Source organism: Hippocampus guttulatus, chromosome 11 (genome assembly GCF_054856545.1).
Source record: "Hippocampus guttulatus isolate MCC_2025c chromosome 11, RoL_Hgut_1.0, whole genome shotgun sequence".
Taxonomy (NCBI): Eukaryota; Metazoa; Chordata; class Actinopteri; order Syngnathiformes; family Syngnathidae; genus Hippocampus; species Hippocampus guttulatus.
The window spans coordinates 20,162,928-20,188,953 of NC_141271.1; the positions used below are offsets into that span (position 1 = coordinate 20,162,928).

Sequence of the window (26,026 nt, forward strand, 5' to 3'; positions counted from 1 at the left end):
ACAGACGTCGTTAATACTGCAATCTTCTCGATCTTTGGTCAAGACACACACGGCCAATTTGACGCATTCGGCGCTCTTGCTAGCGCGCCGGGCTAAGCCGACTAGGCACTTGTTACATGAGCGGTTGCTGCACGACTCGCTGTCACACCTGTTCGTCGCCTGCCATCAGCACGTGGGGGGGGCCCACTCCCACGTGGCATCATGTGCTCATCACGTGCATGACGGCAAGCCGCAAACGAGAATTGCTTATACGAGCTGGAGCGGCATGTCCCTGTTTTTCCCCCCGCTGAAACTTCATTCTTGTAAGGCTGGTAGCGGAGGATATTGACTCTCTTGTTAGTTGCTGTGGTCGATGCTGTAATTGGTATGAGTGCACGTCATTAGCAGCCGTTCATACATTCTCTCATTATCCGGTTGCGGCGGCCGGATCATTCATGCTTTACAAGCCCCATCTGCGCTCGCCGTGTGAAATTACATCTCTTCTGCGTTCCAAGGACGCCAAGAACACAAGGACTTACTGTCCCGCTGTCATCTTGTCACGTTTTTTTTTTTACTATCCGCACGCTAATAATCGACATCAACTCTACCTCAACATTTTTTTTCCTCAGATGTTGCTTTGTCCAGCTCAATATGCCGCCGCTTCAAAGTGTTTTCTCACCAGAAAAACGACACACGTCAATGGTGTTTGTTTTTTTTTGACAATGCTGTTTGTTTGTTTTTTGGACAAGGTGTTCTACAAACTGGGCTGGAACGCAGTGTGAGAGACCCGCACCCAAGAGCAGCAGATCAGACAACACCAGCGGAGGTTAGTTGGGCACACTTTGAATGAGTCCTGCTCAATTTGACTCAGTAGATCAAACTGGACTCGATTGGCATTTTTATTACATAAAGCAATGTTTTCCTCATTTCCTTTTTTTTTCCCCTCACATTTTAAAATATTTTTTCAGCATCCTGGCTGATCATGTTCGCTCCCCCCTTTTTTTTTTCCTTTTTTTTTTTAACCTTAGCCCTTCTCATCTCAGTTGATGTTGGTTTCTTGCATTTGCCGGGTTCCTCAAATGGGTGATACGATCTTCTCGTTCTTTCTTCGAAGGGAGCATAGCCATCATCGTGCCTCTGGTCCTGCTGGTCGTCTTGATCGTGATGGTGGTGGCGGGCGTTTACATCTGCAGACGAAAGCAAAGGTTGGCAGCAAATCCAGCCATTCGTTTGACCGATGATGTTTTTGGAATGTGGGAGAAACCCGCGCAAGCACGGGGAGAACATGCCAACACCCCGCAGGAAGGAGACGGGATTTGAACCCGCAGCCTCAAAACTGTAAGGCAGATGCGCTAACCACTTCCCACACTGCACTGCCAAGGGAAAATCAATGAGGCTTAAAGCAGGTCTTTGTTTGAAGCCATCGTGATTTATTATTATTTTTTCCCGATCATCCTAATCCATTAAGCCTCCGACTGCCGTTCCGCTTTTCGGTTATCTCACTCGCATCGCGCCGGTTGCTTTTGTCTGATGGATTTTGATGGTGGAATAGCGGCCAGCAAGTCTGGCTTTTCGTTGAGCGGAGGTCTCGGGTTTGAATCCTGCTCCTCCCCGATTCCAAAATCATTGGAAATGCGTGTCTGCGTTTTGTGTCACGTGAATCATGACGCTGACAGCGGCGTCCCGCAGGGGGAAACGCGTCCAGAGGCAGCCGGTGACCAACGGCGGGATCAACGTGGAGATCGGCAACCCGTCGTACAACATGTACGAAGTGGAGCACGACAACCACGCCGACGCGGGGAGCCTGCTGCGACCCAGCTTCACGCTGGACCCTCAGAAGGTGGGTCGGCATCGGGAGATACATCAAAGACGGTTTCCCGTGCGCATTTCAAAAGGGGAACGTTGATTGGCGCTTCGGGCTACTGAAGGCGTCCATGTGGAGCATGAGATTGATTACGAGGTGGAGCGACCGAAAAGGAAAAAAAAAATATATATATATCCAGATTGAAGCGAAATTCCGACGGCAAACGCACGACGACGGATGATGAAAAGAAAGTGAAAGCTCGCAGCTTGCTCAACGTCGCTTTTCAAAGTAACCCGTTCATAATTGCTGCAAATACTTGGATTCAAAAGGAGGTCATGGCCTGTTTTTGTTTAGCAAACTATAAAAAAAAGAAAGAGAGGAAATGAACGTTAAAGAAAAGTTACAAGTCCAGTGTAATGTCAACCAACTTAACTTTATTTTTTTTTAAGTACTTCTCCTCTTTGGGACTGGACTTCACACTGAGGCTGAGTGTACCAAATGAGACATAACACCTTCGCTGATGTGTTTTTTTTTTTTCCTATTCAAGCTTCAAACTTGCCGCTTTCACCAACTTTGACAGCTGCTATTGTTCGAGCGGCATTGAAAACCTTTCCACTCATTTTTCGCTCTTCTCCAACAACCTCCTGCTCTCCAACCAAAAGTTGTCACAACGTAGCTTCACCGCATGTTTATTTCCCTTTTTCTTCTTTTTTTTGGTCGAAGCACTCGCGAACTGATAACGGGCAATCTTTGGGCCAACTTTGCATGACGAGCGGCGGCGCTTGCTTCTCTTGCAGGGCTGGTGTGTCAAATCGAGTGAGCCTCGCACCTTGGGTATCCGTTCGGTGCCCAAGGAGGTAATCCCCGGACAGGTGAATTTTTCAAACCTCACTCTGACTTTGCCCGATAAGGACATGAACCATCGTTGTATCGAATGTAAGCAACCGACCGGCGACGTGCGGTTGCCTGCAATGTTTCCTCGCTGTTGAAATGTCCCGATGAAAAGCCCAAATGTGTGCGCGGGTGTTGATGAGTCTTGAACATTTGCATGACGATCGTCAAGCATGTTAAGTTGCACAGCTTCCCGAATGCATCGATGGCCGTCTTACTTGTTGTGCTTGGTCGCCCCGTCCGGGCCACGCCCCTTTCCGCTTTTTTCATCACCGGCCATTGCCATCCCCGTTTAATGGTCCCCTTTAAGTGGTCCTCCCGTTTTACGGATCTTTCGATGACGTCAACCTGCGTGACCGAGGTAACGGCAGAGCCGCCAAATAATGAATCCGGCATTGCGGCCGCAGTGATTCGAGAAGCTGCCGTTTGAAAGCGAACTGAGCACGTTGTCGATTGAACATCAAGAAGGTGAAATAATCACGCGAACCCCTGCTGAATTTGGTGCAAGTCTGCTCACGGGCAAAGAAATGAATCATCCAGTTGGGTCACGGCCGGCGCAAGGTGCCTTCCCCTTTTGCCACTTTGGACATTTGCCATCGCGCTTCATATTCTTTGCATTGAGCGGATGTCATGATGCCGTTCAAATTGCAAAATTGCGTTTTTCCAGGAGAAAAGTTTTGGACAAGCGGTCCGGTCGATGCCAACGGCCAAATATGGCCTCTGCCCATGGCAGGGCGCGGCTTCCCATCTGAGCCTCCGCTTAGTTCTCGATAGCTCGAATAGTGTCCGGTCCGCAGACCTGAGGCACGGCGGGTGGGGCCGCAGGCCGTTTCAAGATTGGAAAACAAACGATAGAATCTTCAAAAATGAGCCAGTGAAAGGATGCCAGAGTAGGAGTGACGTGCTCCCACTTACCAGTAGCAGTCAACAGGCGAGCAGCGCTTTTATTTGGAGCCGGCGATTCCGATGGGGCCACCCGAGTCGCTTTTCATAGCGTTGCGATATCGATCAGGCCGCCGAGCTCGGGTTGAAGGCCGCAGATGGACGAGGCCACCGCCTCGCCTCCACGCGCTTCGATTTTCTTGCCGTTAGCCGTAGCGCGTCGTGTGCTTTGCGGCATCGTCGTGCTGGTCGCCCCCCCCCGTCAGCGAGCCGTCTTCTTGCTGAGGGACGGATGGCTTAGTCAAGTCGCCCTCGGCAGAGAAACGGCCCCAAAACGTCCTCTTTCCGCCTCCGTGCTTGACTTTAGGGATGTTGCCCTTACGGTCATACTTCGCTGGAGCCAGAATTCTGAGCAGAACAACACCCCCCCCCCCCCCCCCCAAACCTGCTATGCTTTCATGACCGCTGTTCTTGCCATTAGCGTAATCAATAAACAACCATGAAATTGCAAACTTTGAATTTATTGTGAGCAAATTCAGCAGGGGATCAAATCATTGTTTCCGCCACTGTCGTCGTCCCTTTGGGGAATATTTGGGCCCTGACTGTATTGCGGCTTTTTCTAATCCCACTTTTTTTTTTTTATTCCGCCCCCCTGCCCCCCCCCCCTTTCCCTCCATGCAGCCCATGAATTACGCCAACCCAGTGTATGCCAAGACGTATATGGACGGACAAAACTGTCAGAGGCCGATCATCATTATCGGCGAGAGAAGAGAGCTACTCCCAAAGAAATTCGAGGGGATTATTCATGAAACCGCCGCATAGCCTGCTTGACTCTTTTTACTTTTTTTTTTTTTTTTTTTAAACCAGAGTATACGATGTATCTCTCAAAGGCGGTCTACAAGATTTTTTTTCGATGAGAATTTTCAGTTTTCCAGACGTCGCTTTTGCGCTGTGTGCTCGCTGTCATTTGGAACGCTATTCTCACGTTGCTTTTTAACGTCTGTTCAACGGAAGCCGCGACTGACTGACGCTCAAACCTCGGAAGTGCAAAAAAAAAAAGATGATTGGCGCCAGCTCATTGTCCCGCACATTTCAAACCGTTCCAATCTCCGTTTAGCGAAGACGTGTGGAAACAAAAGTCGGTTGAAGCGAATGAACGCCTCACTCGACTTTTCAGACCCATTCCATGCCCCCCCCCCCCCCCCCCCCACCGACTCCCATTATGGTTCATCAACGAGACCTTTAGTGTGGCGAGTCCCTTCTTTATCGTGCGGCTCTGCTGCTTGGATTTCCAGTCGGGCCCATCCGGTGTTTGAAACGGACTTGAAGCGCCCGTCGGCCGTGTCGCGCCAATAACACGCTGTACAATAATCACGTTTCTTTTGTGCAAAGAGACGGAAGCCCACCTTGAATGTTCTCCGATCAGATCCTGCACTGTACGCTGAGAGGACAAAAAAATGCCGAATAGCTTATTTTTCTAAAGCTCACGTCTCGCGCGGTTTTGCCACCAGGCGAGTCAACGCAAGGCTTATCGTAGATCAACGTCTGTTACTTTCCAAGCGGAGGAGGATCGATATAAAGCCTTTTTATAATTTTATATTTGATTTGTATGTGGTTCGACTGCTATGTATTTTGACAAAATGTATTAAATCCAAGTAATTTTTTATATATAAAATGTAAATCAATATTGAATAAAAGGGGGTTTATTTCCATGCGGCAGCCCTTCCCTTGTGTCCAAATACAAAGTTCGCATTGTTTTGTTTTTTTGTTGTTTTTTCCCCCCCCCCCCGAGGAGGTCAACACTGCGTCTCTCCTCGCACACCTCTTAATACACTGCCATTACTCTCCCTTATGATGTTTTTCTCGAGCCGCATACTGTAATTCCCCCTCATCGACCAGTCACCGTGGCAACCAGACTGATGCCTGCCCTTTCTCTGCCTGCCACGGTCTCCTCTTGGTGGATGTCGACATTTCAAACCTTGTATGGTTGCATTCTTCTTGTGTTGAGTTTTAAATCTAAGCCAACAACTCAAATATGGAAGGAGTGCCACCCCCCCCCCCCTGCCCCGCCCCGATTGAGTTCAAGGAATATTATTGACTTCATTCTTTCACGTGCGATATTTCGGATACCTAAATAAGAAGCGCACATTGAAATCATCCTGATTTTAGCATTGTCATCAAAAACGTGAATGAGACGTATGTCGGTATTAGAAAGCGATGTCACAGACGCAGCTTTCCAAGATCAAACGGCAACACAAGTAGCCTCAAAACAATCAGGATCTTATACCGCTTAACGGGGTGGATATCTATTTTTTTCTCTCTCTTATGATCGAAGAGAGCCTGATTATTGGATGTCTCTTATCCTCAACTCAACTTTACCACCGCTGCAATACAAAGTAGTGATGGGATTTTCGTCTCTTTTCGGTGATCCGATTCATTTGGATCGGCTCAGTGAAAAGAGCCGACTCTTTTTGGCTCTCAAACGGCTCTTTTAACTTTAGCTTTTCTCTTTTAAATATTTATGACAAATTTAGCATACATTTTGATAAATGATTTGGTGAACTAAATATTGCACTCTACCGACTGCAAATAGCAACAATTATCAAGCAAAGAAATGTCTTTTTACTTATTTTATTGAACATTAAAAAGGCTCCAAACAAGCAACAAAATGAAACTTCAACAACAATCAAACATGCTGCATCCTAACAAAAATAGTGAGTATTAACTGCAACAGCAGCAGTGAACAAAACAAACATAAACTACTCCTTGCTTTATTTCAAATTTGCAGTCAACAAAACTAAATACTTCAACTTGGAACACTTCAATTTGTCCAGTCTTTGAGAACACCCTCTCTGACGGGACAGATGTTGCTACAATGCACAATCTACTCTGCATTACTTTGATCAAACGGGGGTAGACTGAAGCTCGGTATTTCCACCAGCTCAGTGGATCAGCTGCCCTTGAAATTTGTGGTTCTTTAAGATATGCCCGAATTTAGTGTTTTGTGTTTCTGCACGCTTGGCTAATACTGTAAGTTAAATTCAGATTGCTTGCCAAACGCCTTTGTGTTTTCCTGGACAGTAGGGGGCGATATGAAATAAAGACATCCAATTCACCAAGAAGAAGAATAAGTACAAGCACAAGAACGGTACCACATCCGGTTCAGTGAGCAAGTTTTTTCCGCTGTCCACAAGCCCTGTTCTCAGTGAGTAAGTTTAACATTTTAAACTGACTTCGCAGTTGATCTGTGAGTGTATAGATGTAGACAAGTGGGTTATTACGACACGCAGCTCCTTTAATTTTGTTGTTGTGACTCAACGTAAAAAACGTCAGCAAAGGGGGCAGTGAGCGAGCACGCCGCTGACAACTAGACCTCAGCTGTCAATCAAAAAGCAAACACGAACAGCATTTGACTTGAATACTATTCTGTGATTAGTGATGGGATTTCCGTCTCTTTTTAGAGAGCCGGTTATTTTGGCTCCGCTCACTAAAAAGAGCCGGCTCTTTCGGCTCTCAAACGAACCGGCTCTAAGAGCCGGTTCGTTCGCGAACGACACATCACTATTCTGTATGTTTTCCACACCAAAGCCGCAATCGGGCGGTGGAAGTGTGATGGCTTCACATCAGTGGGGGCAGATTTGTGTCAAAACTATTCCCACAAATGCACCGTGACGTTGTTCATTTGTTTTTCGAAAGGAGGTTGCTCATTGTACTTGAGGTGTGGGGAGAGAGCCGCGAGTGGATCGCTCAAACAGATGCATTGCGAGAGCGGGCATGTTTGGAAATGGACGGGTTGAAAGTAAAGTCTGCCACTTTACGAATAATGACTCAGATTAAAAAGAAAAAAGAAACAACTTTTTTTATGGACTACATTGTGTGACTTTCCACTTTTGTTTTGTTTTTCTACCTGACCAGATTATTCAGGATTACTGGGCCAAAGGCGCAGCTGCCAGACTCTGAGGACATGCGGAAGGGACGCCAGACTGCATTTGGACACGCGTGAGTACTGAGCTGTGTGGTGTGCTTGAAGAGCTGATCTCTGATGTCACGTTGCACCACAAGGTGGAGGTGAGTGCGCCCGCCTTTCTGTCTCTCACTCAACTTAAACATCTGCTTCCTGTACTGCACAACATTGTCAACTCCACAGAGACAGCCCGAGCAGCAGTTCTGGGATATGTTTTGAAACCTTGAAGTGGACCAAGTTAGTTTAGAAATGTATCTATGTATGCATAATATAAACATACATATGACTAACTTGGCCCACTTCAATGTGATTTAAAAACTTGACCAGAAGAGTGTGATCATGTTGTTGTGGAGTCCACGGCAGTTAGGGTTTGTCTCGGTGAGAGAAGTCGGACGTGCTCATGTCCCCCTTGGTGTGTCATGAGATGTCAGTGACATCACGCATGAGCTGGTCAAGCACATGCTCCCATCTCAGGCCTGTCGTCAGTGTTTGTGTGCGTGCAACTTGAACTGGCCCACACAAAGATTGACTAGTCAAATGCTTTCACATAGTCATGTTCGCTTTTCTGTCCAATAAATTGTTCAACTGGAATCTGAGTCTTTGCCTTTCATGACTAAATCCATCCTCAACTCACTCGAAGCCTTTTCAAAGACTGACGTCTTGAGCTCAGACTTGCGCTTCAGTCACATCAGACAGTCTTTTCACTGTTCCCGTTGGTCTCCACATGACTCGAAACTCCAGGAATCGAGCTTTTGGGTCATGTGAAACCGACCGGAACAGTGAAAAGACTGTCCGATGTGACCCAAGTGCAAGTCTGTGCTCAAGACTCAAGTGGGACTTTGAAAAAGTGCTGCAATGCCCGCCCCAAACATCACCCAATTTGACATCCACCAATCGCGGTGAGGCTGTCATTTGCATAACCCTAACCCTATTTTGCATAAACATACCCACTTTCCAAGTTCTGACCAATCAGATTGCTCCAAGTTTGCATAATCACGCCCCAAAGAGCCCACAATCAGAGAACACCGAATTGGCATAACCGCTCACCCTTTCCACCAATCACAGCATGTTGTTGTCATGCTCCACCCACTTTCACAGCTATCAGCGAATCATCAACCATCATTCCAGCCAGGCCACACACACTTTCAAATTTTTTACTTTTAAATTATCCTGCGGGCCTGATTAAACCTCTTTGCGGGCCGGTTCCGGCCATACGTTATACACCCCTGATGAATAATAAGGCGTTTTTAGCCCAAACAAACCCGGCAATGTATAGTCAGGCGTTTTTAGGTGAAAAAATGACCATGTATAGGAAGGCATTTTAACCCGAAAAAAACAACCATGTGTAGTCAGGTGTTTTTAGCCGGAAAAGACCAATGCGTTTTTAGCTGAAAAAAAATGACCATGTATAGTAAGCCATTTTGACCTGAAAAAAAACAACCATGTAACGTAAGGCGTTTTTCGACGATGTGTAATAAGGGATTTTTTGATGAAAAAAGAACGACCATGTATAGCAGGGCGTTTTTAGCCGAAAAAAACAACCATGTATAGCAAGGCGTTTTTAGCCGGAAAAAACGACCATGTATAGCAAGGCGTTTTTAGCCCAAAAAACAACAACCATGTATCGTAAGGCGTTTTTAGCCGAAAAAAAACGACCATGTATAGTAAGGCGTTTTTAGCGCAAAAAACGACCATGTATAGTAAGGCGTTTTTAGCCGAAAAAAGAACGACCGTGTATAGTAAGGCGTTTTTAGCCGAAAAAAACGACCATGTATCGTAAGGCGTTTTTAGCCCAAAAAACAACAACCATGTATCGTAAGGCGTTTTTAGCCGAAAAAAAACGACCATGTATAGTAAGGCGTTTTTAGCGCAAAAAACGACCATGTATAGTAAGGCGTTTTTAGCCGAAAAAAGAACGACCGTGTATAGTAAGGCGTTTTTAGCCGAAAAAAACGACCATGTATAGTAAGGCGTTTTTAGCGCAAAAAAGATGTGTTGGGCATGAAACTTACCAGGGAGATAGACTGTTGGGTCTTTCGAGAGCAGGAAGCCGATCATGTTTACTGCTGCCTGGGGAGAAAAAAAAAATCAAAAATGTAGTCATGGTGCATTAAACAAGTGTAAATGTCTCCTACTTTTCAGGCTGGTCCAAAGTTTGACTTCAGCACCTTGCCAATAACAGGAAGAAGAGCAAAAAGTGTTGTCTGCACGTCTGTGCTCGTAGGTGGACTCTGGCGGTGAGCAGGTGACTCCCTTTTGTGGCACGGAGGACCCAAGAACGATCTTCCTTCAACTCTGAAAAATGAAATGGTCTGCAGGTCTGTGCTCGTAGGTGGACTCTGGCGGTGAGCAGGTGACTCCCTTTTGTGGCACGGAGGACCCAAAAACAATCTTCCTTCAACTCTGAAAAATGAAATGAGGCTTGGTGTGTTGGGTCTCTCTCAGTGACAGATTGAGGCTGCTGTTGTCTTCTTATCTGATCCAAACAATGTTGTCTTTTCCTCTGATCAAAACAGTGTCTCCCCCTAGCGGACATTCCACGAATTGCACCCTATTAAAATTATTCATTCCGTGTCTTTTGTGCAATTTTTTACTTTTAAATTATCCTGCGGGCCTGATCAAACCGCCTTGCGGGCCGTTATGTGTTATTCACCCCTGATGAATAATAAGGCGTTTTTAGCCCAAAAAAAACGACCATGTATAGTCAGGCGTTTTTAGCTTAAAAAAACGACATAGTATAGTAAGGCGTTTTTAGCCAGAAAAAATGACATAGTATAGTAAGGCGTTTTTAAGCCAAAAAAACGACAGTATAGTAAGGCGTTTTTAGCCCAAAAAAACGACATACTATAGTAAGCCGTTTTTAGCCTGAAAAAAACGATAGTATAGTAAGGCGTTTTTAAGCCGAAAAAAACGACAGTATAGTAAGGCGTTTTTATTTTGAAAAAAGGACATAGTATAGTAAGGCGTTTTTAGGCCGAAAAAAACGACATAGTATAGTAAGGCGTTTTTAGCCCGAAAAAAACGACATAGTATAGTAAGGCGTTTTTAGCCCAAAAAAACCGACATAGTATAGTAAGGCGTTTTAGGCCAAAAACAACGACATAGTATAGTAAGGCGTTTTTAGCCCGAAAAAAACGACATAGTATAGTAAGGCGTTTTTAGCCCGAAAAAAACGACATAGTATAGTAAGAAGTTTTTAAGCCGAAAAAAACGACATAGTATAGTAAGGCGTTTTAACTTTAAAAAACGACATAGTATAGTAAGGCGTTTTTAGGCCGAAAACAACGACATAGTATAGTAAGGCGTTTTTATTTTGAAAAAAGGACATAGTATAGTAAGGCGTTTTTAGGCCGAAAAAAACGACATAGTATAGTAAGGCGTTTTTAGCCCAAAAAAACCGACATAGTATAGTAAGGCGTTTTAGGCCAAAAACAACGACATAGTATAGTAAGGCGTTTTTAGCCCGAAAAAAACGACATAGTATAGTAAGGCGTTTTTAGCCCGAAAAAAACGACATAGTATAGTAAGGCGTTTTAACTTTAAAAAACGACATAGTATAGTAAGGCGTTTTTAGGCCGAAAACAACGACATAGTATAGTAAGGCGTTTTTAGGCCGAAAAAAACGACATAGTATAGTAAGGCGTTTTTAGGCCGAAAAAAATGACATAGTATAGTAAGGCGTTTTTAGGCCGAAAAAAATGACATAGTATAGTAAGGCGATTTTAGGCCGAAAAAAACGACATAGTATAGTAAGGCGTTTTTAGGCCGAGAAAACCGACATAGTATATAGTAAGGCGTTTTTAGGCCGAAAAAAACGACATAGTATAGTAAGGCGTTTTTAGGCCGAAAAAAACGACATAGTATAGTAAGGCGTTTTTAGGCCGAAAAAAACGACATAGTATAGTAAGGCGTTTTTATTTTGAAAAAAGGGCATAGTATAGTAAGGCGTTTTTAGGCCGAAAAAAACGACATAGTATAGTAAGGCGTTTTTAGCCCGAAAAAAACGACATAGTATAGTAAGGCGTATTTAGGCCGAAATAACCGACATAGTATAATAAGGCGTTTTTAGGCCGAAAAAAACGACATAGTATAGTAAGGCTTTTTTAGCCCGAAAAAAACGACATAGTATAGTAAGGCGTTTTTACTTTAAAAAACGACATAGTATAGTAAGGCGTTTTTACTTAAAAAAACGACATAGTATAGTAAGGCGTTTTTAGCCCGAAAAAAACGACATAGTATAGTAAGGCGTTTTAACTTTAAAAAACGACATAGTATAGTAAGGCGTTTTTAGGCCGAAAACAACGACATAGTATAGTAAGGCGTTTTTAGGCCGAAAAAAATGACATAGTATAGTAAGGCGTTTTTAGGCCGAAAAAAATGACATAGTATAGTAAGGCGATTTTAGGCCGAAAAAAACGACATAGTATAGTAAGGCGTTTTTAGGCCGAAAAAACCGACATAGTATATAGTAAGGCGTTTTTAGGCCGAAAAAAACGACATAGTATAGTAAGGCGTTTTTATTTTGAAAAAAGGGCATAGTATAGTAAGGCGTTTTTAGGCCGAAAAAAACGACATAGTATAGTAAGGCGTTTTTAGCCCGAAAAAAACGACATAGTATAGTAAGGCGTATTTAGGCCGAAATAACCGACATAGTATAATAAGGCGTTTTTAGGCCGAAAAAAACGACATAGTATAGTAAGGCTTTTTTAGCCCGAAAAAAACGACATAGTATAGTAAGGCGTTTTTACTTTAAAAAACGACATAGTATAGTAAGGCGTTTTTACTTAAAAAAACGACATAGTATAGTAAGGCGTTTTTAGCCCGAAAAAAACGACATAGTATAGTAAGGCGTTTTAACTTTAAAAAACGACATAGTATAGTAAGGCGTTTTTAGGCCGAAAACAACGACATAGTATAGTAAGGCGTTTTTAGGCCGAAAAAAATGACATAGTATAGTAAGGCGTTTTTAGGCCGAAAAAAATGACATAGTATAGTAAGGCGATTTTAGGCCGAAAAAAACGACATAGTATAGTAAGGCGTTTTTAGGCCGAAAAAACCGACATAGTATATAGTAAGGCGTTTTTAGGCCGAAAAAAACGACATAGTATAGTAAGGCGTTTTTAGGCCGAAAAAAACGACATAGTATAGTAAGGCGTTTTTATTTTGAAAAAAGGGCATAGTATAGTAAGGCGTTTTTAGGCCGAAAAAAACGACATAGTATAGTAAGGCGTTTTTAGCCCGAAAAAAACGACATAGTATAGTAAGGCGTATTTAGGCCGAAATAACCGACATAGTATAATAAGGCGTTTTTAGGCCGAAAAAAACGACATAGTATAGTAAGGCTTTTTTAGCCCGAAAAAAACGACATAGTATAGTAAGGCGTTTTTACTTTAAAAAACGACATAGTATAGTAAGGCGTTTTTAGCCCGAAAAAAACGACATAGTATATAGTAAGGCGTTTTTAGGCCAAAAACAACGACATAGTATAGTAAGGCGTTTTTAGCCCGAAAAAAACGACATAGTATAGTAAGGCGTTTTTAGGCCAAAAAAAAAGACATAGTATAGTAAGGCGTTTTTATTTTGAAAAAAGGACATAGTATAGTAAGGCGTTTTTAGGCCGAAAAAAACGACATAGTATAGTCAGGCGTTTTTAGGCCGAAAAAAACGACATGGTATAGTAAGGCGTTTTTAGGCCGAAAAAAAACGACATAGTAAGGCGTTTTTAGCCCGAAAAAACCAACATAGTATATAGTAAGGCGTTTTTAGGCCAAAAACAACGACATAGTATAGTAAGGCGTTTTTAGACGAAAAAAACGACCATGTATATAGTAAGGCGTTTTTAGACGAAAAAAACGACATAGTATAGTAAGGCGTTTTTAGGCCGAAAAAAACGACATAGTATAGTCAGGCGTTTTTAGGCCGAAAAAAACGACATAGTAAGGCGTTTTTAGCCCGAAAAAACCGACATAGTATATAGTAAGGCGTTTTTAGGCCAAAAACAACGACATAGTATAGTAAGGCGTTTTTGAGCCGAAAAAAACGACATAGTATAGTAAGGCGTTTTTAGGCCAAAAACAACGACATAGTATAGTAAGGCGTTTTTAGCCCGAAAAAAACGACATAGTATAGTAAGGCGTTTTTACTTTAAAAAACGCCAGTATAGTAAGGCGTTTTTAGGCCGAAAACAACGACATAGTATAGTAAGGCGTTTTTACTTAAAAAAAACGACATAGTATAGTAAGGCGTTTTTAGGCCGAAAAAAACGACATAGTATAGTAAGGCGTTTTTAGGCCGAAAAAACCGACATTGTATAGTAAGGCGTTTTTAGGCCGAAAAAAACGACATAGTATAGTAAGGCGTTTTTAGCCCGAAAAAAACGACATAGTATATATAGTAAGGCGTTTTTACTTTAAAAAACGACATAGTATAGTAAGGCGTTTTTAGGCCGAAAACAACGACATAGTATAGTAAGGCGTTTTTAGGCCGAAAAAAACGACATAGTATAGTAAGGCGTTTTTACTTTAAAAAACGACATAGTATATAGTAAGGCGTTTTTAGCCCGAAAACAACGACATAGTATAGTAAGGCGTTTTTAGCCCGAAAATAACGACATAGTATAGTAAGGCGTTTTTAAGCCGAAAAAAACGACATAGTATAGTAAAGCGTTTTTAGGCCAAAAAAAACGACATAGTATAGTAAGGCGTTTTTAGCCCGAAAAAAACGACATAGTATAGTAAGGCGTTTTTAAGCCGAAACAAACGACATAGTATACTAAGGCGTTTTTAGGCCAAAAACAACGACCATGTATAGTAAGGCGTTTTTAGCCCGAAAAAAACGACATAGTATATAGTAAGGCGTTTTTAGCCCGAAAAAAACGACATAGTATAGTAAGGCGTTTTTAGCCCGAAAAAAACGACATAATATAGTAAGCCGTTTTTAGCCCGAAAAAAACGACATAGTATAGTAAGGGTTTTTTAGCCTGAAAAAAACGACATAGTATAGTAAGAAGTTTTTAAGCCGAAAAAAACGACATAGTATAGTAAGGCGTTTTTAGCCTGAAAAAAACGACATAGTAAGGCATTTTTAGCCCGAAAAAAACGACATAGCATAGTAAGCTGTTTTTAAGCCGAAAAAAACGACATAGTATAGTAAGTATACATAGTATACGACTATACTATGTCGTTTTTTTCGGGCTAAAAACGCCTTACTATACTATATCGTTTTTTTTTTCGGCTTAAAAACGCCGTACTATACATGTTCGATTTTTTCGGCTTAAAAACGCCTTACTATACTATGTCGATTTTTTCGGCTTAAAAACGCCTTACTATACAATGTCGTTTTTTTTTGGCTTAAAAACGCCTTACTAGACTATGCCGTTTTTTCGGGCTAAAAACGCCTTACTATACTGTCGGTTTTTTCGGCCTAAAAACCCCTTACTATATTATGTCGTTTTTTTCAGGCTAAAACGCCTTACTACACTATGTCGTTTTTTTCGGGCTAAAAACGCCTTACTATACTATGTCGTTTTTTTCGTCTAAAAACGCCTTACTATATACATGGTCGTTTTTTTCGTCTAAAAACGCCTTAATATATATGGTTGTTTTTTTTCGTCAAAAAATGTCTTCCTATACATGGTTGTTTTTTTCGTCTAAAAATGCCTTACTATACATGGTCGTTTTTTTCGGCTAAAAACACCTTACTATACATGGTCGTTCTTTTTTCGGCTAAAAACGCTTTACTATACATGGTCGTTTTTTTCGTCGAAAAACGCCTTACTATACATGGTCGTTTTTTTCGGCTAAAAACGCCTTACTAGACATTGTCGTTTTTTTGGGCAAAAAACGGCATACTACACATGGCCTTTTTTTTCAGCTAAAAACACCTGACTATACATGGTCATTTTTTCGGCTAAAAACACCTTACTGTACATGGTCAGTTTTTTTGTCGAAAAACCTCTTGTTTACTATACATGGCCTTTTTTTCGGCTAAAAACGCCTTACTATACATGGTCGTTTTTTCGGCTAAAAACGGCTTACGATACATGGTAGTTTTTTCGGCTAAAAACGCCTTACTATAGCGTTTTTCACGCCGACGCATACTTACTTGTTTGAGCCGCGAAGTTGTACCCGCCGGATCGTCATGGGGCCTTACATTTTCAAATGCTCCAGATAATCAATCGTGCAGAAGGTATAGTTAGCCCCCCCCCCACCCCTTCAAAAAAATAATCTGGAATACAGAAAGAGTATCTACACAATTGAGTACCTTATCGTCATGTGTGTTTTTTCTCAGCAATCACCTTCCAACGTGTATAATATAGTTCCAATCACATCTCTTAAAAAGACTTGACAGGGTCTTGCAGAGATGTTTATCTTCTCCACAATCTGCTGGGGAAAGGGTCGACAAATCCTTTCAAACAAAATGACGGCCAATTTGAAAGCCGACGCTGCTGCCGGACACAAATCGATGAGGAACTTGACAGGTTCAGTGTTTGTATAACGTGGCTCCCAAGTCACTAACCACAGTAAAAATGATGACAAAGAGATGTTATCAGATGCGCCAACTGTTAGGCTAGCTTCTTCGACAACAAACGATGACAACTACGGCTGCTTCTAGTACAGTCCTCTGCAATTTACAGCAGTCTGTAGACCCTGTGGCACAATGATACCTCCCACAGGTCAGTCTCGGTTCTACAACAGACATCTGCTCTGGCCAAGGAGATCAAGATGCGGAATAAAATAATCAAATAAAAGATTGCTAGGGGCTCTCATATCACATCTACCAACTATAATGACCAACATGGCCGAAACTAAATCATCACACGGTTTTGGGATACTAATTCACAAAAAAAATTGCTATTCGTTTGCTAGGACTCCGAGGTAGACTTTCATAACACCTCGCAGCACTAATTAGTGGGCAACATCCTCTCGGCTTCTTCCAGGAGTAAACACATGACAGATTGATTGGAGTCAATTAAGAATGTCAATCATGGGCTGGAAAAAAAAAAACACCAGTTCCCCAAAGTGATGTGTACTCTCTTCTTAAGCTTTGTTTACAGCAATTCGGGCTGCCGGGGGAAGCGCTGTTTGCCCAAAACATAGTGCGGCATGGGAACACAAATGTTCTTTTCAATAATAAATTCGATGCAGCCCCGTGAGTCTAAAAACGCCATTCTCAATCATATTGCGTTTAGTAATGTAAGTATCGAGAGAACCGTACACCTTTGCGTAACACAGTATTCCTGATTAACAATAATTAAAACAAAAATTAAAAAAAGACTTTAACCGCAAGGTTTGCAGTGCATCCATTTGCAGGGGATCAAATTATGAGAGCACCACTGCCACCTACTGCACTGGATGTGCAATTACACCCCCTAAAATCAAATAAATGCTCCGAAAATGGCATCGCAACAGACCCCCCCCCCCCCCGTCCCCCCACATATGAGAAAGACTCTTTTCGACTCCATCACCAACTTCGGCTTTACGGATGCCAAAAGCATATTTATGGTCCAAACAAATGCGCATCAAGCTGAGTCCGATCCGAAGACGACGATGTTGGGAACTGATCCTAAAATCCATTCATGACGAGCACGGTAACTCGTGCCACTTTGGGGGCGCTAAAATGAAACGCTGGAGCGCTTGAGCAATCCACCCGGACCGACCTTGTAGAAGTGTAAATCAAAGATCAGCAAATGACGCCGCTGACAAGGTTCATGAATCAGTCTGACCGGCGAGCACTGGAGATGTTGACGCTAGCCTTAGAAGACCTGCAAAGTGGAACTCTCAAGGCCTTTGAGACTTCCTTATCGCATTTCGTAAAGCCGCTTAGCAAAAGAATGGATCTCCCGCTTTCCAATGTGAGTCAATAAGTCCTTGTATTTACATGCGGAAGCGTCGGATGTTGCGTGTCCTTGCGAAGCCTGACTAATGGGCGGATTTTAGAGGGGCAGGAGCGTGGGGGGATGGGCTGAAGTGTAATCCGCCACGGTGGAGGCTGCACTCCCACCAGTAAATCTAGAGGATGGGCTACTCTTCCCTTGGCAGCTTTTCTATTCCGCCGATTCGTCTTTTGGCCTTTAATCACGACGGCATGCAGATTGCAAAATATTTAACCCCTGCCATCAGTTGACGCCTCAACTTGCTGCGAAAGGTCGCAGGACGGCCCGCGTGATTCCGATTTTCAAGACTGCACGCGATCCAGTCGAGCGTCGGCAAATCCAATATTGACTCTCGCTTCCCATCATTGGCGACCGGCCGGCGGGAGGCGCAGACCAGCTGTGGCGGCAGATGTTGCCTCAGTGATACGTTCACTGTTTGCCATTGCTAAGGGCACTTGGCTTTCGGGAGGCGGAGCTCCCCGATTTGTTAGGCCGGTAGAAATATGAGCGGCGACACTCAAAAGGAAGTTCAGCATCATCTTTTGGCTCTTGGTCAAAAGAGGCAACGGCAATCAGATTGCGGCCTTTGACCTTTCCGTAGTCTTTTGCTTGAGCCGCCGGCTTCACTGAACATGTGTGATGCCGAGTCCATCTGATCTTCTGGGATCTGTCAGTCATTTCGAGGCTCACTTATGACTTATTCTGTTGTAATCCCCCACACACACACACACACACTCCCGACCCCTTGTGTGCTGTCACCATGACAACATATGTGCCGGGAAGTGTAGGAGAGGAAGACAAAGGACAAATTGGTAGAAAGACAAATATTCCATTTTAAAAAAAATTAACGTTGCCGATTCAAGTCAGGCCCGTCTCAATTAGCTCAGGAGAAAACATGGAGAAAGTTGCGTTCATCTTGCCCTTGATCTTAAAAGATGAATCGGACTCCAAAGGGGAGCAGCTGATCTTTTCTTTTGCCGGTATTTACATGTGGGCTTCCTCGCTCGGTGGCCTTCGAGTCTTAAATCCAAGATTACAATGCCAGGCGGTTGAGGGATGTTCAATCCGGCACAGAAATTGCAATGAAACGGTTCTAAGATATCCAGCTAATGATTTTTATGGAAATGCCTCTCGCTCCCGCCAACGGAAACATGATCCCATTTCCTGATGGAGTGTTAATCAATTAATCATCTGCCGTTATTTCTTTCATGAACTAAAGGCTCGTGCGGAACATTTGAAAAATCTTCCCAATGACTACCCAGGGATGAACTCTGCAGCGCCGCAGGTTCAGACGATTCCGACCGGCGTGTGAATTATGATATATTTGAACTCGGGGGGGAGGGGGTCAGAAGCGCATCGATATCGAGGCTTATCCGCCTTCAAGCAGTCGCACCCTTAAGGATGTTGCATTATGAAGGAAACCGGTTAGCGACGCTTAATGGATAACTGCTCAAAGCCGTTCGATTTTGGGCCATCCCACAAGACCGCGAGGAATCCAACGCGCCGATTCGATTTGATTGCAGTCGACATTGACATTGTCCACCGCCTCACGAATGGACGGCGACCCCTTCTTTCGGGACGACGATTGCACTCGAGAGGGGGAAATGTCCACTGTCAGTCAAAAGCCATCGTCTTTGTCAACGCCGCATTTTTTGATGCAGTTGATCCGATCGAGCATTTACTCCGCTCCGTAGTCAATGTGTGACTGTCGTTATATGTCGTAAAAATAGAAAATAAATAACACGTACATGTATACTTATGTTTTGAAATGATATTTCAGTTTTGAATAAATCTGTTTTTTTTTTATGTCTTGAATTTGTAAAAAAGTCACATTTTCGTTTTTCACTAATGAAGGGTTCGGTGCACGTGCATATGAACTGGTTGCGTTCGTTACCTCGAACAAGGTTAAGAAGCACTGATCTAGAGTGTTCCCATTAACCTGCCATGCATGTTTTTGGAATGTGAGAGGAAACCGGAATACCCGGGGAAAACCCACGCAGGCACAGGGAGTACATGCAAACTCCACACAGGAAAGCCGGAGCCGAGATCGAACCCGGTGCCTCTGCACTATGACGTCGGCGTGCTAACCACTCGACCACCGGGCCGCCGGTTCTCCGTTCCAAAAATGGTGTGAGAATTCAACGATTAATCTTCTGTTGCGTGCACCCGAATTAAGTCAAATGGATTTTGGACGGATCGGGGGTCATTCTTTCTTCATTATTTTAAGATTTGGGTCATTGCATCCGTTTATTATTCGGGCGATACTTGACTGTCGTCTGGGTTTGGCGCTTGCGCGGGCGTCGGCTTCCCGCTCGTAACTCTGCCCGAGAGCACGAGAAAGGAGAGCGAGCAGACTCGGAAGCCCCCTCGGAGCCATTGGGGCCCGGCTCATAACAGTCAGCGTACCTTGCGGCGCCAGATGACCCGTGAAAAGGGCGAAGCCTTCACAAATCATTGTGGCGTGACCACCAATGTCACTTTTCTGCAGAGGAAAGGTTAGCCATCGCCTCGCTGCGTTGACGTGCAAAAATAAACAGGAAGAAGGGAAAAAAAACAAACAGGTGGGTTTTTCGAGCTTTATCTAAATATTTTTTTGCTGCGGCACACGGCAAATGGAATTACCGTCGAAGCACTTCCGGCCGTCGCAGGGGCTCGTTCTCTCAAGACGACAATACCTCGGGATTCTTTCGGGAGTCTTTGCTGTGATTAACTCATTTAGTACCAGCCAATTCTGGACCAGGTCTGAAAAGACGTTTAAAAACGTCTTTGGGAGTGAATGAGTTAAGGTCGCCGTGGTAAACGCAAAGGAAAAGCAACTAACACGTACCGCGTCAAAAATCGTAGCCACGCTTAGTCAAGAGCTGCTGAGTGGGAGGCGAGCTCGCGTGACGTCATTGAAATCATCCGCGGGAGACTTCCGTGCGCGATGGACATCATTTATGGGAATCGGAGACTTCGCCGTGTGTGGCGCGTACGCCCAAACGCCCAAAGCAGGAGATGGCGTCATGCCAGCTGCTGCTTGTGATTTCAAACTGCAAAAATAAGGAAACGGCGGCGCAGTGTTCCTTCCGAATGGAATTTGCGTGAGGGGATTTCAAGTTAGAACCGAGGGATCAGCGGGAAACGATGCGAGCGTCTGCCCAACGGCTCGAAGCCGGTCGGCCGGCCCTCCGGCGACGGCGCTGATGGCGCGCCTCGAGATAAGGCGTCCGTCCCCTCGCCTTGTCCGGCTAAATCCGCTCGTCAATGTTTCTCCCATCAGGCTGTTAGGGAGGCCATTCGGGTCAAAGCCTTGTTAGATCGCAATCTCGCTCAATTTACACAGGACGGCGGCTTAGAGCGATACAATCAACAACCTGCTGGCGCTGCGGCGCGGAGGGCTAATTAATTAACTTCGCCTTTTGGGTCTCAAAAAGGGACCGTTTGCGTCACCGTTGTTTCGTCAGCTTTTTTTTTTCAACAAAACGCTCGCCGCCCTCGGGACAACAGAGGAGGCGGCTGGAAATGAACAGGACAAAAGGTAGCCGCCGTTCTCCCAAAATGTCAACCGAGAGTTTTGGCATCACCGCGTTCATTTCGTACCCGCCCGTAGGAAGACAAACGGCCGAGGGCGACGCGCGTGGCGCCGTGCCATCGATCCCCATTCGAAGAGCGACTGACATCAAGAATGTAAATCCTCACTGTCGTTGCTGCCGGAGAGAGCGAGAGCGAGAGCGAGCGCGACTGTCCTCCTCATTGGAATTCGCAGAGCCGTTCCAAGATTTTCCATCCGGTGCCACCTCTTCATTTCCACCGCCTCGGGTGTATCAGCTCCGAACACGTAACCTTCCCCTGTTTAACAATTACAACCTGCAGACGCTCGAGGAGGAATTTGCAACGAGGCTGCGAGGTGAACACTCAACGTCGGTAATTAGCTTGTCCGTTCAATTGTTCGCCGTCGACCCGCCTGTCAAAATACCGCAGGCCGCCGTCGAATGATTCATACAGACAGTCAAGTTCTCTCAATTGATGAAAATCTCCCCGCGCTTCATTTGCCTCCAACGCGCGAGCCCGCAAGTGAGACGTCACGTCACGTCGGTTGATTAAATCGGACGTGCATGCGGCCCGGAAGCGACGCCCGGGATTGCGAGAAAGCCAGTCTTCAAATAACGTCTGCTACATCGCATGGTGATGTCCACAAACACGCATACGAATCCCGCGCGTTGCGTTTATGAGCGCTTGGCGGACAATTCGAGCTGTCCAAGGTCATTTTCATCACTTGGTTGGCACAATGGTCAAATAAAACCCACTAAGAGGAAATACGGCGGACAAAGTTACGGTCCGACGAATGCGTCGCTCGCCGTGCACGAATATACATCGCGTAGCGTGCGCTCGAGCGGCGCTTATCCACGGAAGCAATCAGACAATGCTTATCTGTAAATGTGGAGTCATTTGCTACGCTATCTTTGCTGATGCTCTTGGACGAGGACATTTAGGAAAAGCATCGGATGACCGGTGAAAATCAATCAGTGAAATGACTTCAGGACATTAAAGGCAGATGGAGATTAATGAGAAGGTATTGACGAGCTTCCATCAGTATGAGGACTGCTACGCTACATTGATGGAAAGACGTTTTCCTGATATAGTTGGAGATGTGACATTTAATATGCAGGACTTCGATATCGATGTGTTTTGTTTTTGTTTTTTGTTTTTTTTGCGCCGACGTCATACCATAAACAACGACGGTTGGTTGCGTTTACTTAATTGTCAAGTGACATTGCTAGCCGTTAGCGTTAGCCATTAGCCGACCAGAGCATACTGAAGAAAATAGATTCACAAAATTACTGGGGCACACTGGGGGTAAAAAAACTAAACCAATCATACAAAGTCCTGAAAACTGAAAGTAACAAACAAACAAAAACCCATGACGATCCGACCAAGTGCTCGGTGTGGCAGTCCCTTGGCCAAAAAAATTGTTTTTTTTTTACATGACATGATGACCAAGAGGTGCGACGCTGGAGAATAAGCCCTCCAATGACACCTGTTGGTCACAAACGGAACAGAACCGTGGCAGTAAAGGATGATAGATTAAAAAAAAAAAATCGAAACAAAAACAGAATTGTGACAGTTTTGAGCGATATTGCTCCTGCATAAATGGCGACGTCACTGCACATCGATATCAAGACAAAGCATGCGCAGCCCGACACCAATCCTGTTCACCATCGACAAGCACCTGACGAAAGACGATTTCCGATAGGTGTGGCGAAAGGTCGAATCCGGCCGTGAACGGAACGTAACTGAATGGAATTCCTTTTGGTCTTGCCCTGATCATATGCAACGTTTTCTCTCTGTATTCATTTGAGGGGAAAAAAAAGATCTTTTCCAACGCGTTCTGTTCAATATTTCCAAATCCCATTTTCCCCCGGTGTGCGGTCAGCACTGCGATCATGACTTGAAGCAGAGCGAAAGCTGATCAGAAAAAAGAAACCCGATCTGTGACGCTATCGCTTTTGTGGCGATTGAGCGCCGTCAATTGGAGGGCGCCCAAGCGTCACCCTCCGGCGCGACTACCGACTTCATCTTATTGGCCGCTTCTCGTGTCCCTCGTATTCCTGCTTGGCCTCGAGTATTCCTTATCTCTTTCCCCGGCAGCCCACATGTGCCAGCCGCGACGCCATCCCCGCCTCCGGTGTTTGTTGGCCATACATAACGCGTTTACAACTTATTCTGTTGATGCCCCCAGTGGGGGGGGGGCAAATGAGGCACACACAGACTGGCCCATGAGGCTCTTTTACTTTTTGTCTCTCCGGTGTGGAGGAGCCCCATCTTCTGAGGGCGTTGGTACTAGTTAAAGTGCTATCAGCCAGCTTCCACCCCCCCCCCCCCCACCACCCACCACCCCCATCTGAGCTCTTTAAAATAGGATTAGGCACAGTCACTATCTTCTTTGGGGACACAGTTGCATTGGTTCCCACTTATCTGTGATGAGCAGTCATGAACTGATGGCGGTTGAAGGAGGACTCCAAATGATCCTTGAGAAAACGGGCCGCATCGGACTGTATACAGTTTTCTCATAGCAGATCTGGCTCGGGGGGTTCGGATTTCTGGCGGGGCGTGCCGCACGAGAACGGCAACGGGGCTAAAATTGCGCGTTTAAAAAAAAAAAAGTTTTGTTTGTTTTTGCCATTTTATGCATCTCAAGATTTTCTGAAAGCAAAGAAATCGCAGTCCGAAAAAAAAATCCCCAGTTTTGAAGCAATGCCATCTCGCACCATCTTGAAAAATCAATGTTCGGTATTTAAGGTGCGCGTGATTGCGAGGCTGTCAGAGTCGAAAGCTCTTCGAAGCAATTAAACAGATCGTCCACGAGAAACACTTTTTTTTTTTTTTTTGACACGCGAGCCGTCTTTTCGCAAGTGCGAATTTGAGAAAAACGGCGTGAAATGGTAATGGTGGCAACGCACGCCACTCAACTCACTTCACAACGAGCAACATTTTTGGCGGACAGTCAAGATTTCATCAAAACGAGGCTTCAAGCTATTCTTTACCACTCCCAGATGAAGTTGACTGTCATCTTAGAACTCAAACGAGCACAATTAAAAACGCATACTGTAGCTTTGCCTTCATAAAGTCTCTCTTTATGCGAACAAACATTGCAAAAATGTAATCAAGGGCTAACGGGCAGCATCACAGCAACACATATCCAAGACAACTTAAACAAGACTCGGAGGAAAATAATGAGAAAAGGAGAAAGAAAATATTAGTGCAGCTTACTATGTCTGCATTATACTGCCCCCCGGTGGCCACGGCGTGCACAAGGAGCAGCACCATGTGTTTCGAAATGAGACAAAAAACGGTATATTTAGATTCTAACTACAACAAGACCGGATGCTTTTTGACAAAGTACAATATTAGAAAGTGCTATTTTTATCAAATTACAATTTTTTTGGGAGGGGGGGTGAAGGTGTAAAAGAATTTCCATTCACTTCAATGGGCAAATATGATTCTGATCACCATTTTTTTTTTCAAGATCGTAAACGTTCGTGTCACACACTATTGACATTGCAAGTGAGAGACATGCAGAAAATAAACAGAATAATAAATAGGCCGCTCCACAGGGAAATGTCGCTGCCGGTAAGACCCGATTTAGGATTTGTGATATTTGATCACCTCCATAACCCGCATTCTGGCGCACGCGGGCAAATTCCCTCAAGGGGGGCCTTCGCATGAGGCCGGAGCTGGAGAAATAAATGAATTGGATTTGCATCACATTAATCTGGCACCAATTTTTTCTTCTTTTTTCTTTGTCACTCGAAAAATAGGAGCACGGCAAACTAAATACAATTTATTTATGGGAAGCGCCGGAAAGAGCGTTCAGTTTGAGGGTCGGCGCGCTCCGTCTAACCTCTTTCCTCCTCGCCTGGATCCTTCTCGAATGAAGCCGTCTCGTGCGGCAAGACAATTACGGGCGGCGTTACGCGTTGCCGTGACCTCGGCGGACGTTAACGGCATCGTACGTACCACTCGCTTGAAGAGCCGAGAATAAATTACCGATTCTCAAGGTCGGCCAAAGACGCAGCTCAGCGGATGATATTCTCTGGAGTCTTTTTCTGCATTACCGCGGGGATATCCTTGAGACGTAACTTACGGACAAGACGCGTGCTTTTATTGCGCGGAGAAATTGTAAAGTCCAATTAAAGGCTGTGCCAAACTTCAAGGTGATTGATGAAGAATTGAACGCGTGGAGGTGGGGATCTTGTTTGATTCCTCGTCATTTTGAGTTGCCCGTTTTCCTTTCCGCCGCTTAAGTTCCAATCTCTCCGCCTGCACTCCGGGGGGGCCTCATATCACTTGGCACATAATTAAAAGCACGTCGAGTAGCAACTTGATTGAGGACCTAGCACAGTGACCATCAGATTAAAAAAAAGAAAAGCACATTGATCCTTTGGATTCATTAAAATACCAAATGAAGTGATCAATATGAGCGCGTCACGATGCAAAGGAATCTTGCCTTGCAAAAAGAGAAACCGGGCACCTGTTTTGGCTCCCATTTTTTCACGATCTGAGGCCGAAGGCTCTTACGGTGCGAATGGATGCGTGGAAGCCCGTTTCTCCAAAATATTCGTTTTGAATCGGTAAATGTGAGCGCGTTGCCAATGGTGAAGAGACGACACGTGCCTTCGATCGTCCAAGCGAGAGATATGAGAGCGAGGCGGTCATTTCAAGGTGAAACGATGGCATTTTGAACTCTAAGAGAAAAATGTCGATTGTGTGATATTGATTATATAAACATTCAAATGTCAAGGTGACATACTGTGTGGTAATTTAGGCTGGCTCCCGTTCAGGCAGAGCCTCTTTCAGCTCGATTTATACTACTGGCTATCTGTGGGTGATTTTTTTTTCGCCCCCCCCCCCCCGCGCCCCTCCTTCTCCATTTGATGACATTTATGATATGATCCAGAGGGAGGCAGCATATTGAAGAAGTGAAGCCAATAGTGCCTCTCTCAAGGACTCTGTAAAAGCCCCAATTGTGAGGAAAGGACAATATTTCAGCGAGTGTTTTTTTTTTTTTTTAATTGAATGGTGACCTTTGAGTGAAATGATGACCCGCTTCTCCAAATAGGATGTTCTTCTATTGAGGATGAGCTCATCT

At 44.5% G+C, this 26,026-nt stretch overlaps 1 protein-coding gene and 1 long non-coding RNA gene across 12 annotated transcripts in view; one reads left to right on the forward strand and one right to left on the reverse strand.

The window, feature by feature from the left end:
* The window catches only part of lrp1bb (low density lipoprotein receptor-related protein 1Bb), a 181,760-nt gene extending 171,667 nt beyond the window's left edge, over positions 1 to 10,093 (forward strand). For 5 of the 11 annotated variants that reach the window (XM_086123841.1, XM_086123844.1, XM_086123842.1 and 2 more), the window contains 5 exons: positions 729 to 805; positions 1,094 to 1,184; positions 1,669 to 1,819; positions 2,581 to 2,719; positions 4,238 to 5,268. In XM_086123841.1, the coding sequence (XP_085979967.1) occupies positions 729 to 805; positions 1,094 to 1,184; positions 1,669 to 1,819; positions 2,581 to 2,719; positions 4,238 to 4,365 (586 nt within the window). In that variant the 3' untranslated portion in view covers positions 4,366 to 5,268. Of the gene's footprint in view, positions 1 to 728; positions 806 to 1,093; positions 1,185 to 1,668; positions 1,820 to 2,580; positions 2,720 to 4,237; positions 5,269 to 7,471 lie in introns of those variants that run through there. The other 6 variants (XM_086123843.1, XM_086123851.1, XR_015102280.1 and 3 more) reach the window with 5 other exon arrangements.
* On the reverse strand, positions 797 to 9,803 carry LOC147198573 (uncharacterized). The gene is made up of 3 exons (XR_015102282.1): positions 9,656 to 9,803; positions 9,533 to 9,590; positions 797 to 1,166 (listed from the first exon to the last, which is right to left on the reverse strand). It is a non-coding gene; the product is annotated as an uncharacterized LOC147198573 (long non-coding RNA).
* Positions 10,094 to 26,026: the final 15,933 nt, after the last annotated feature.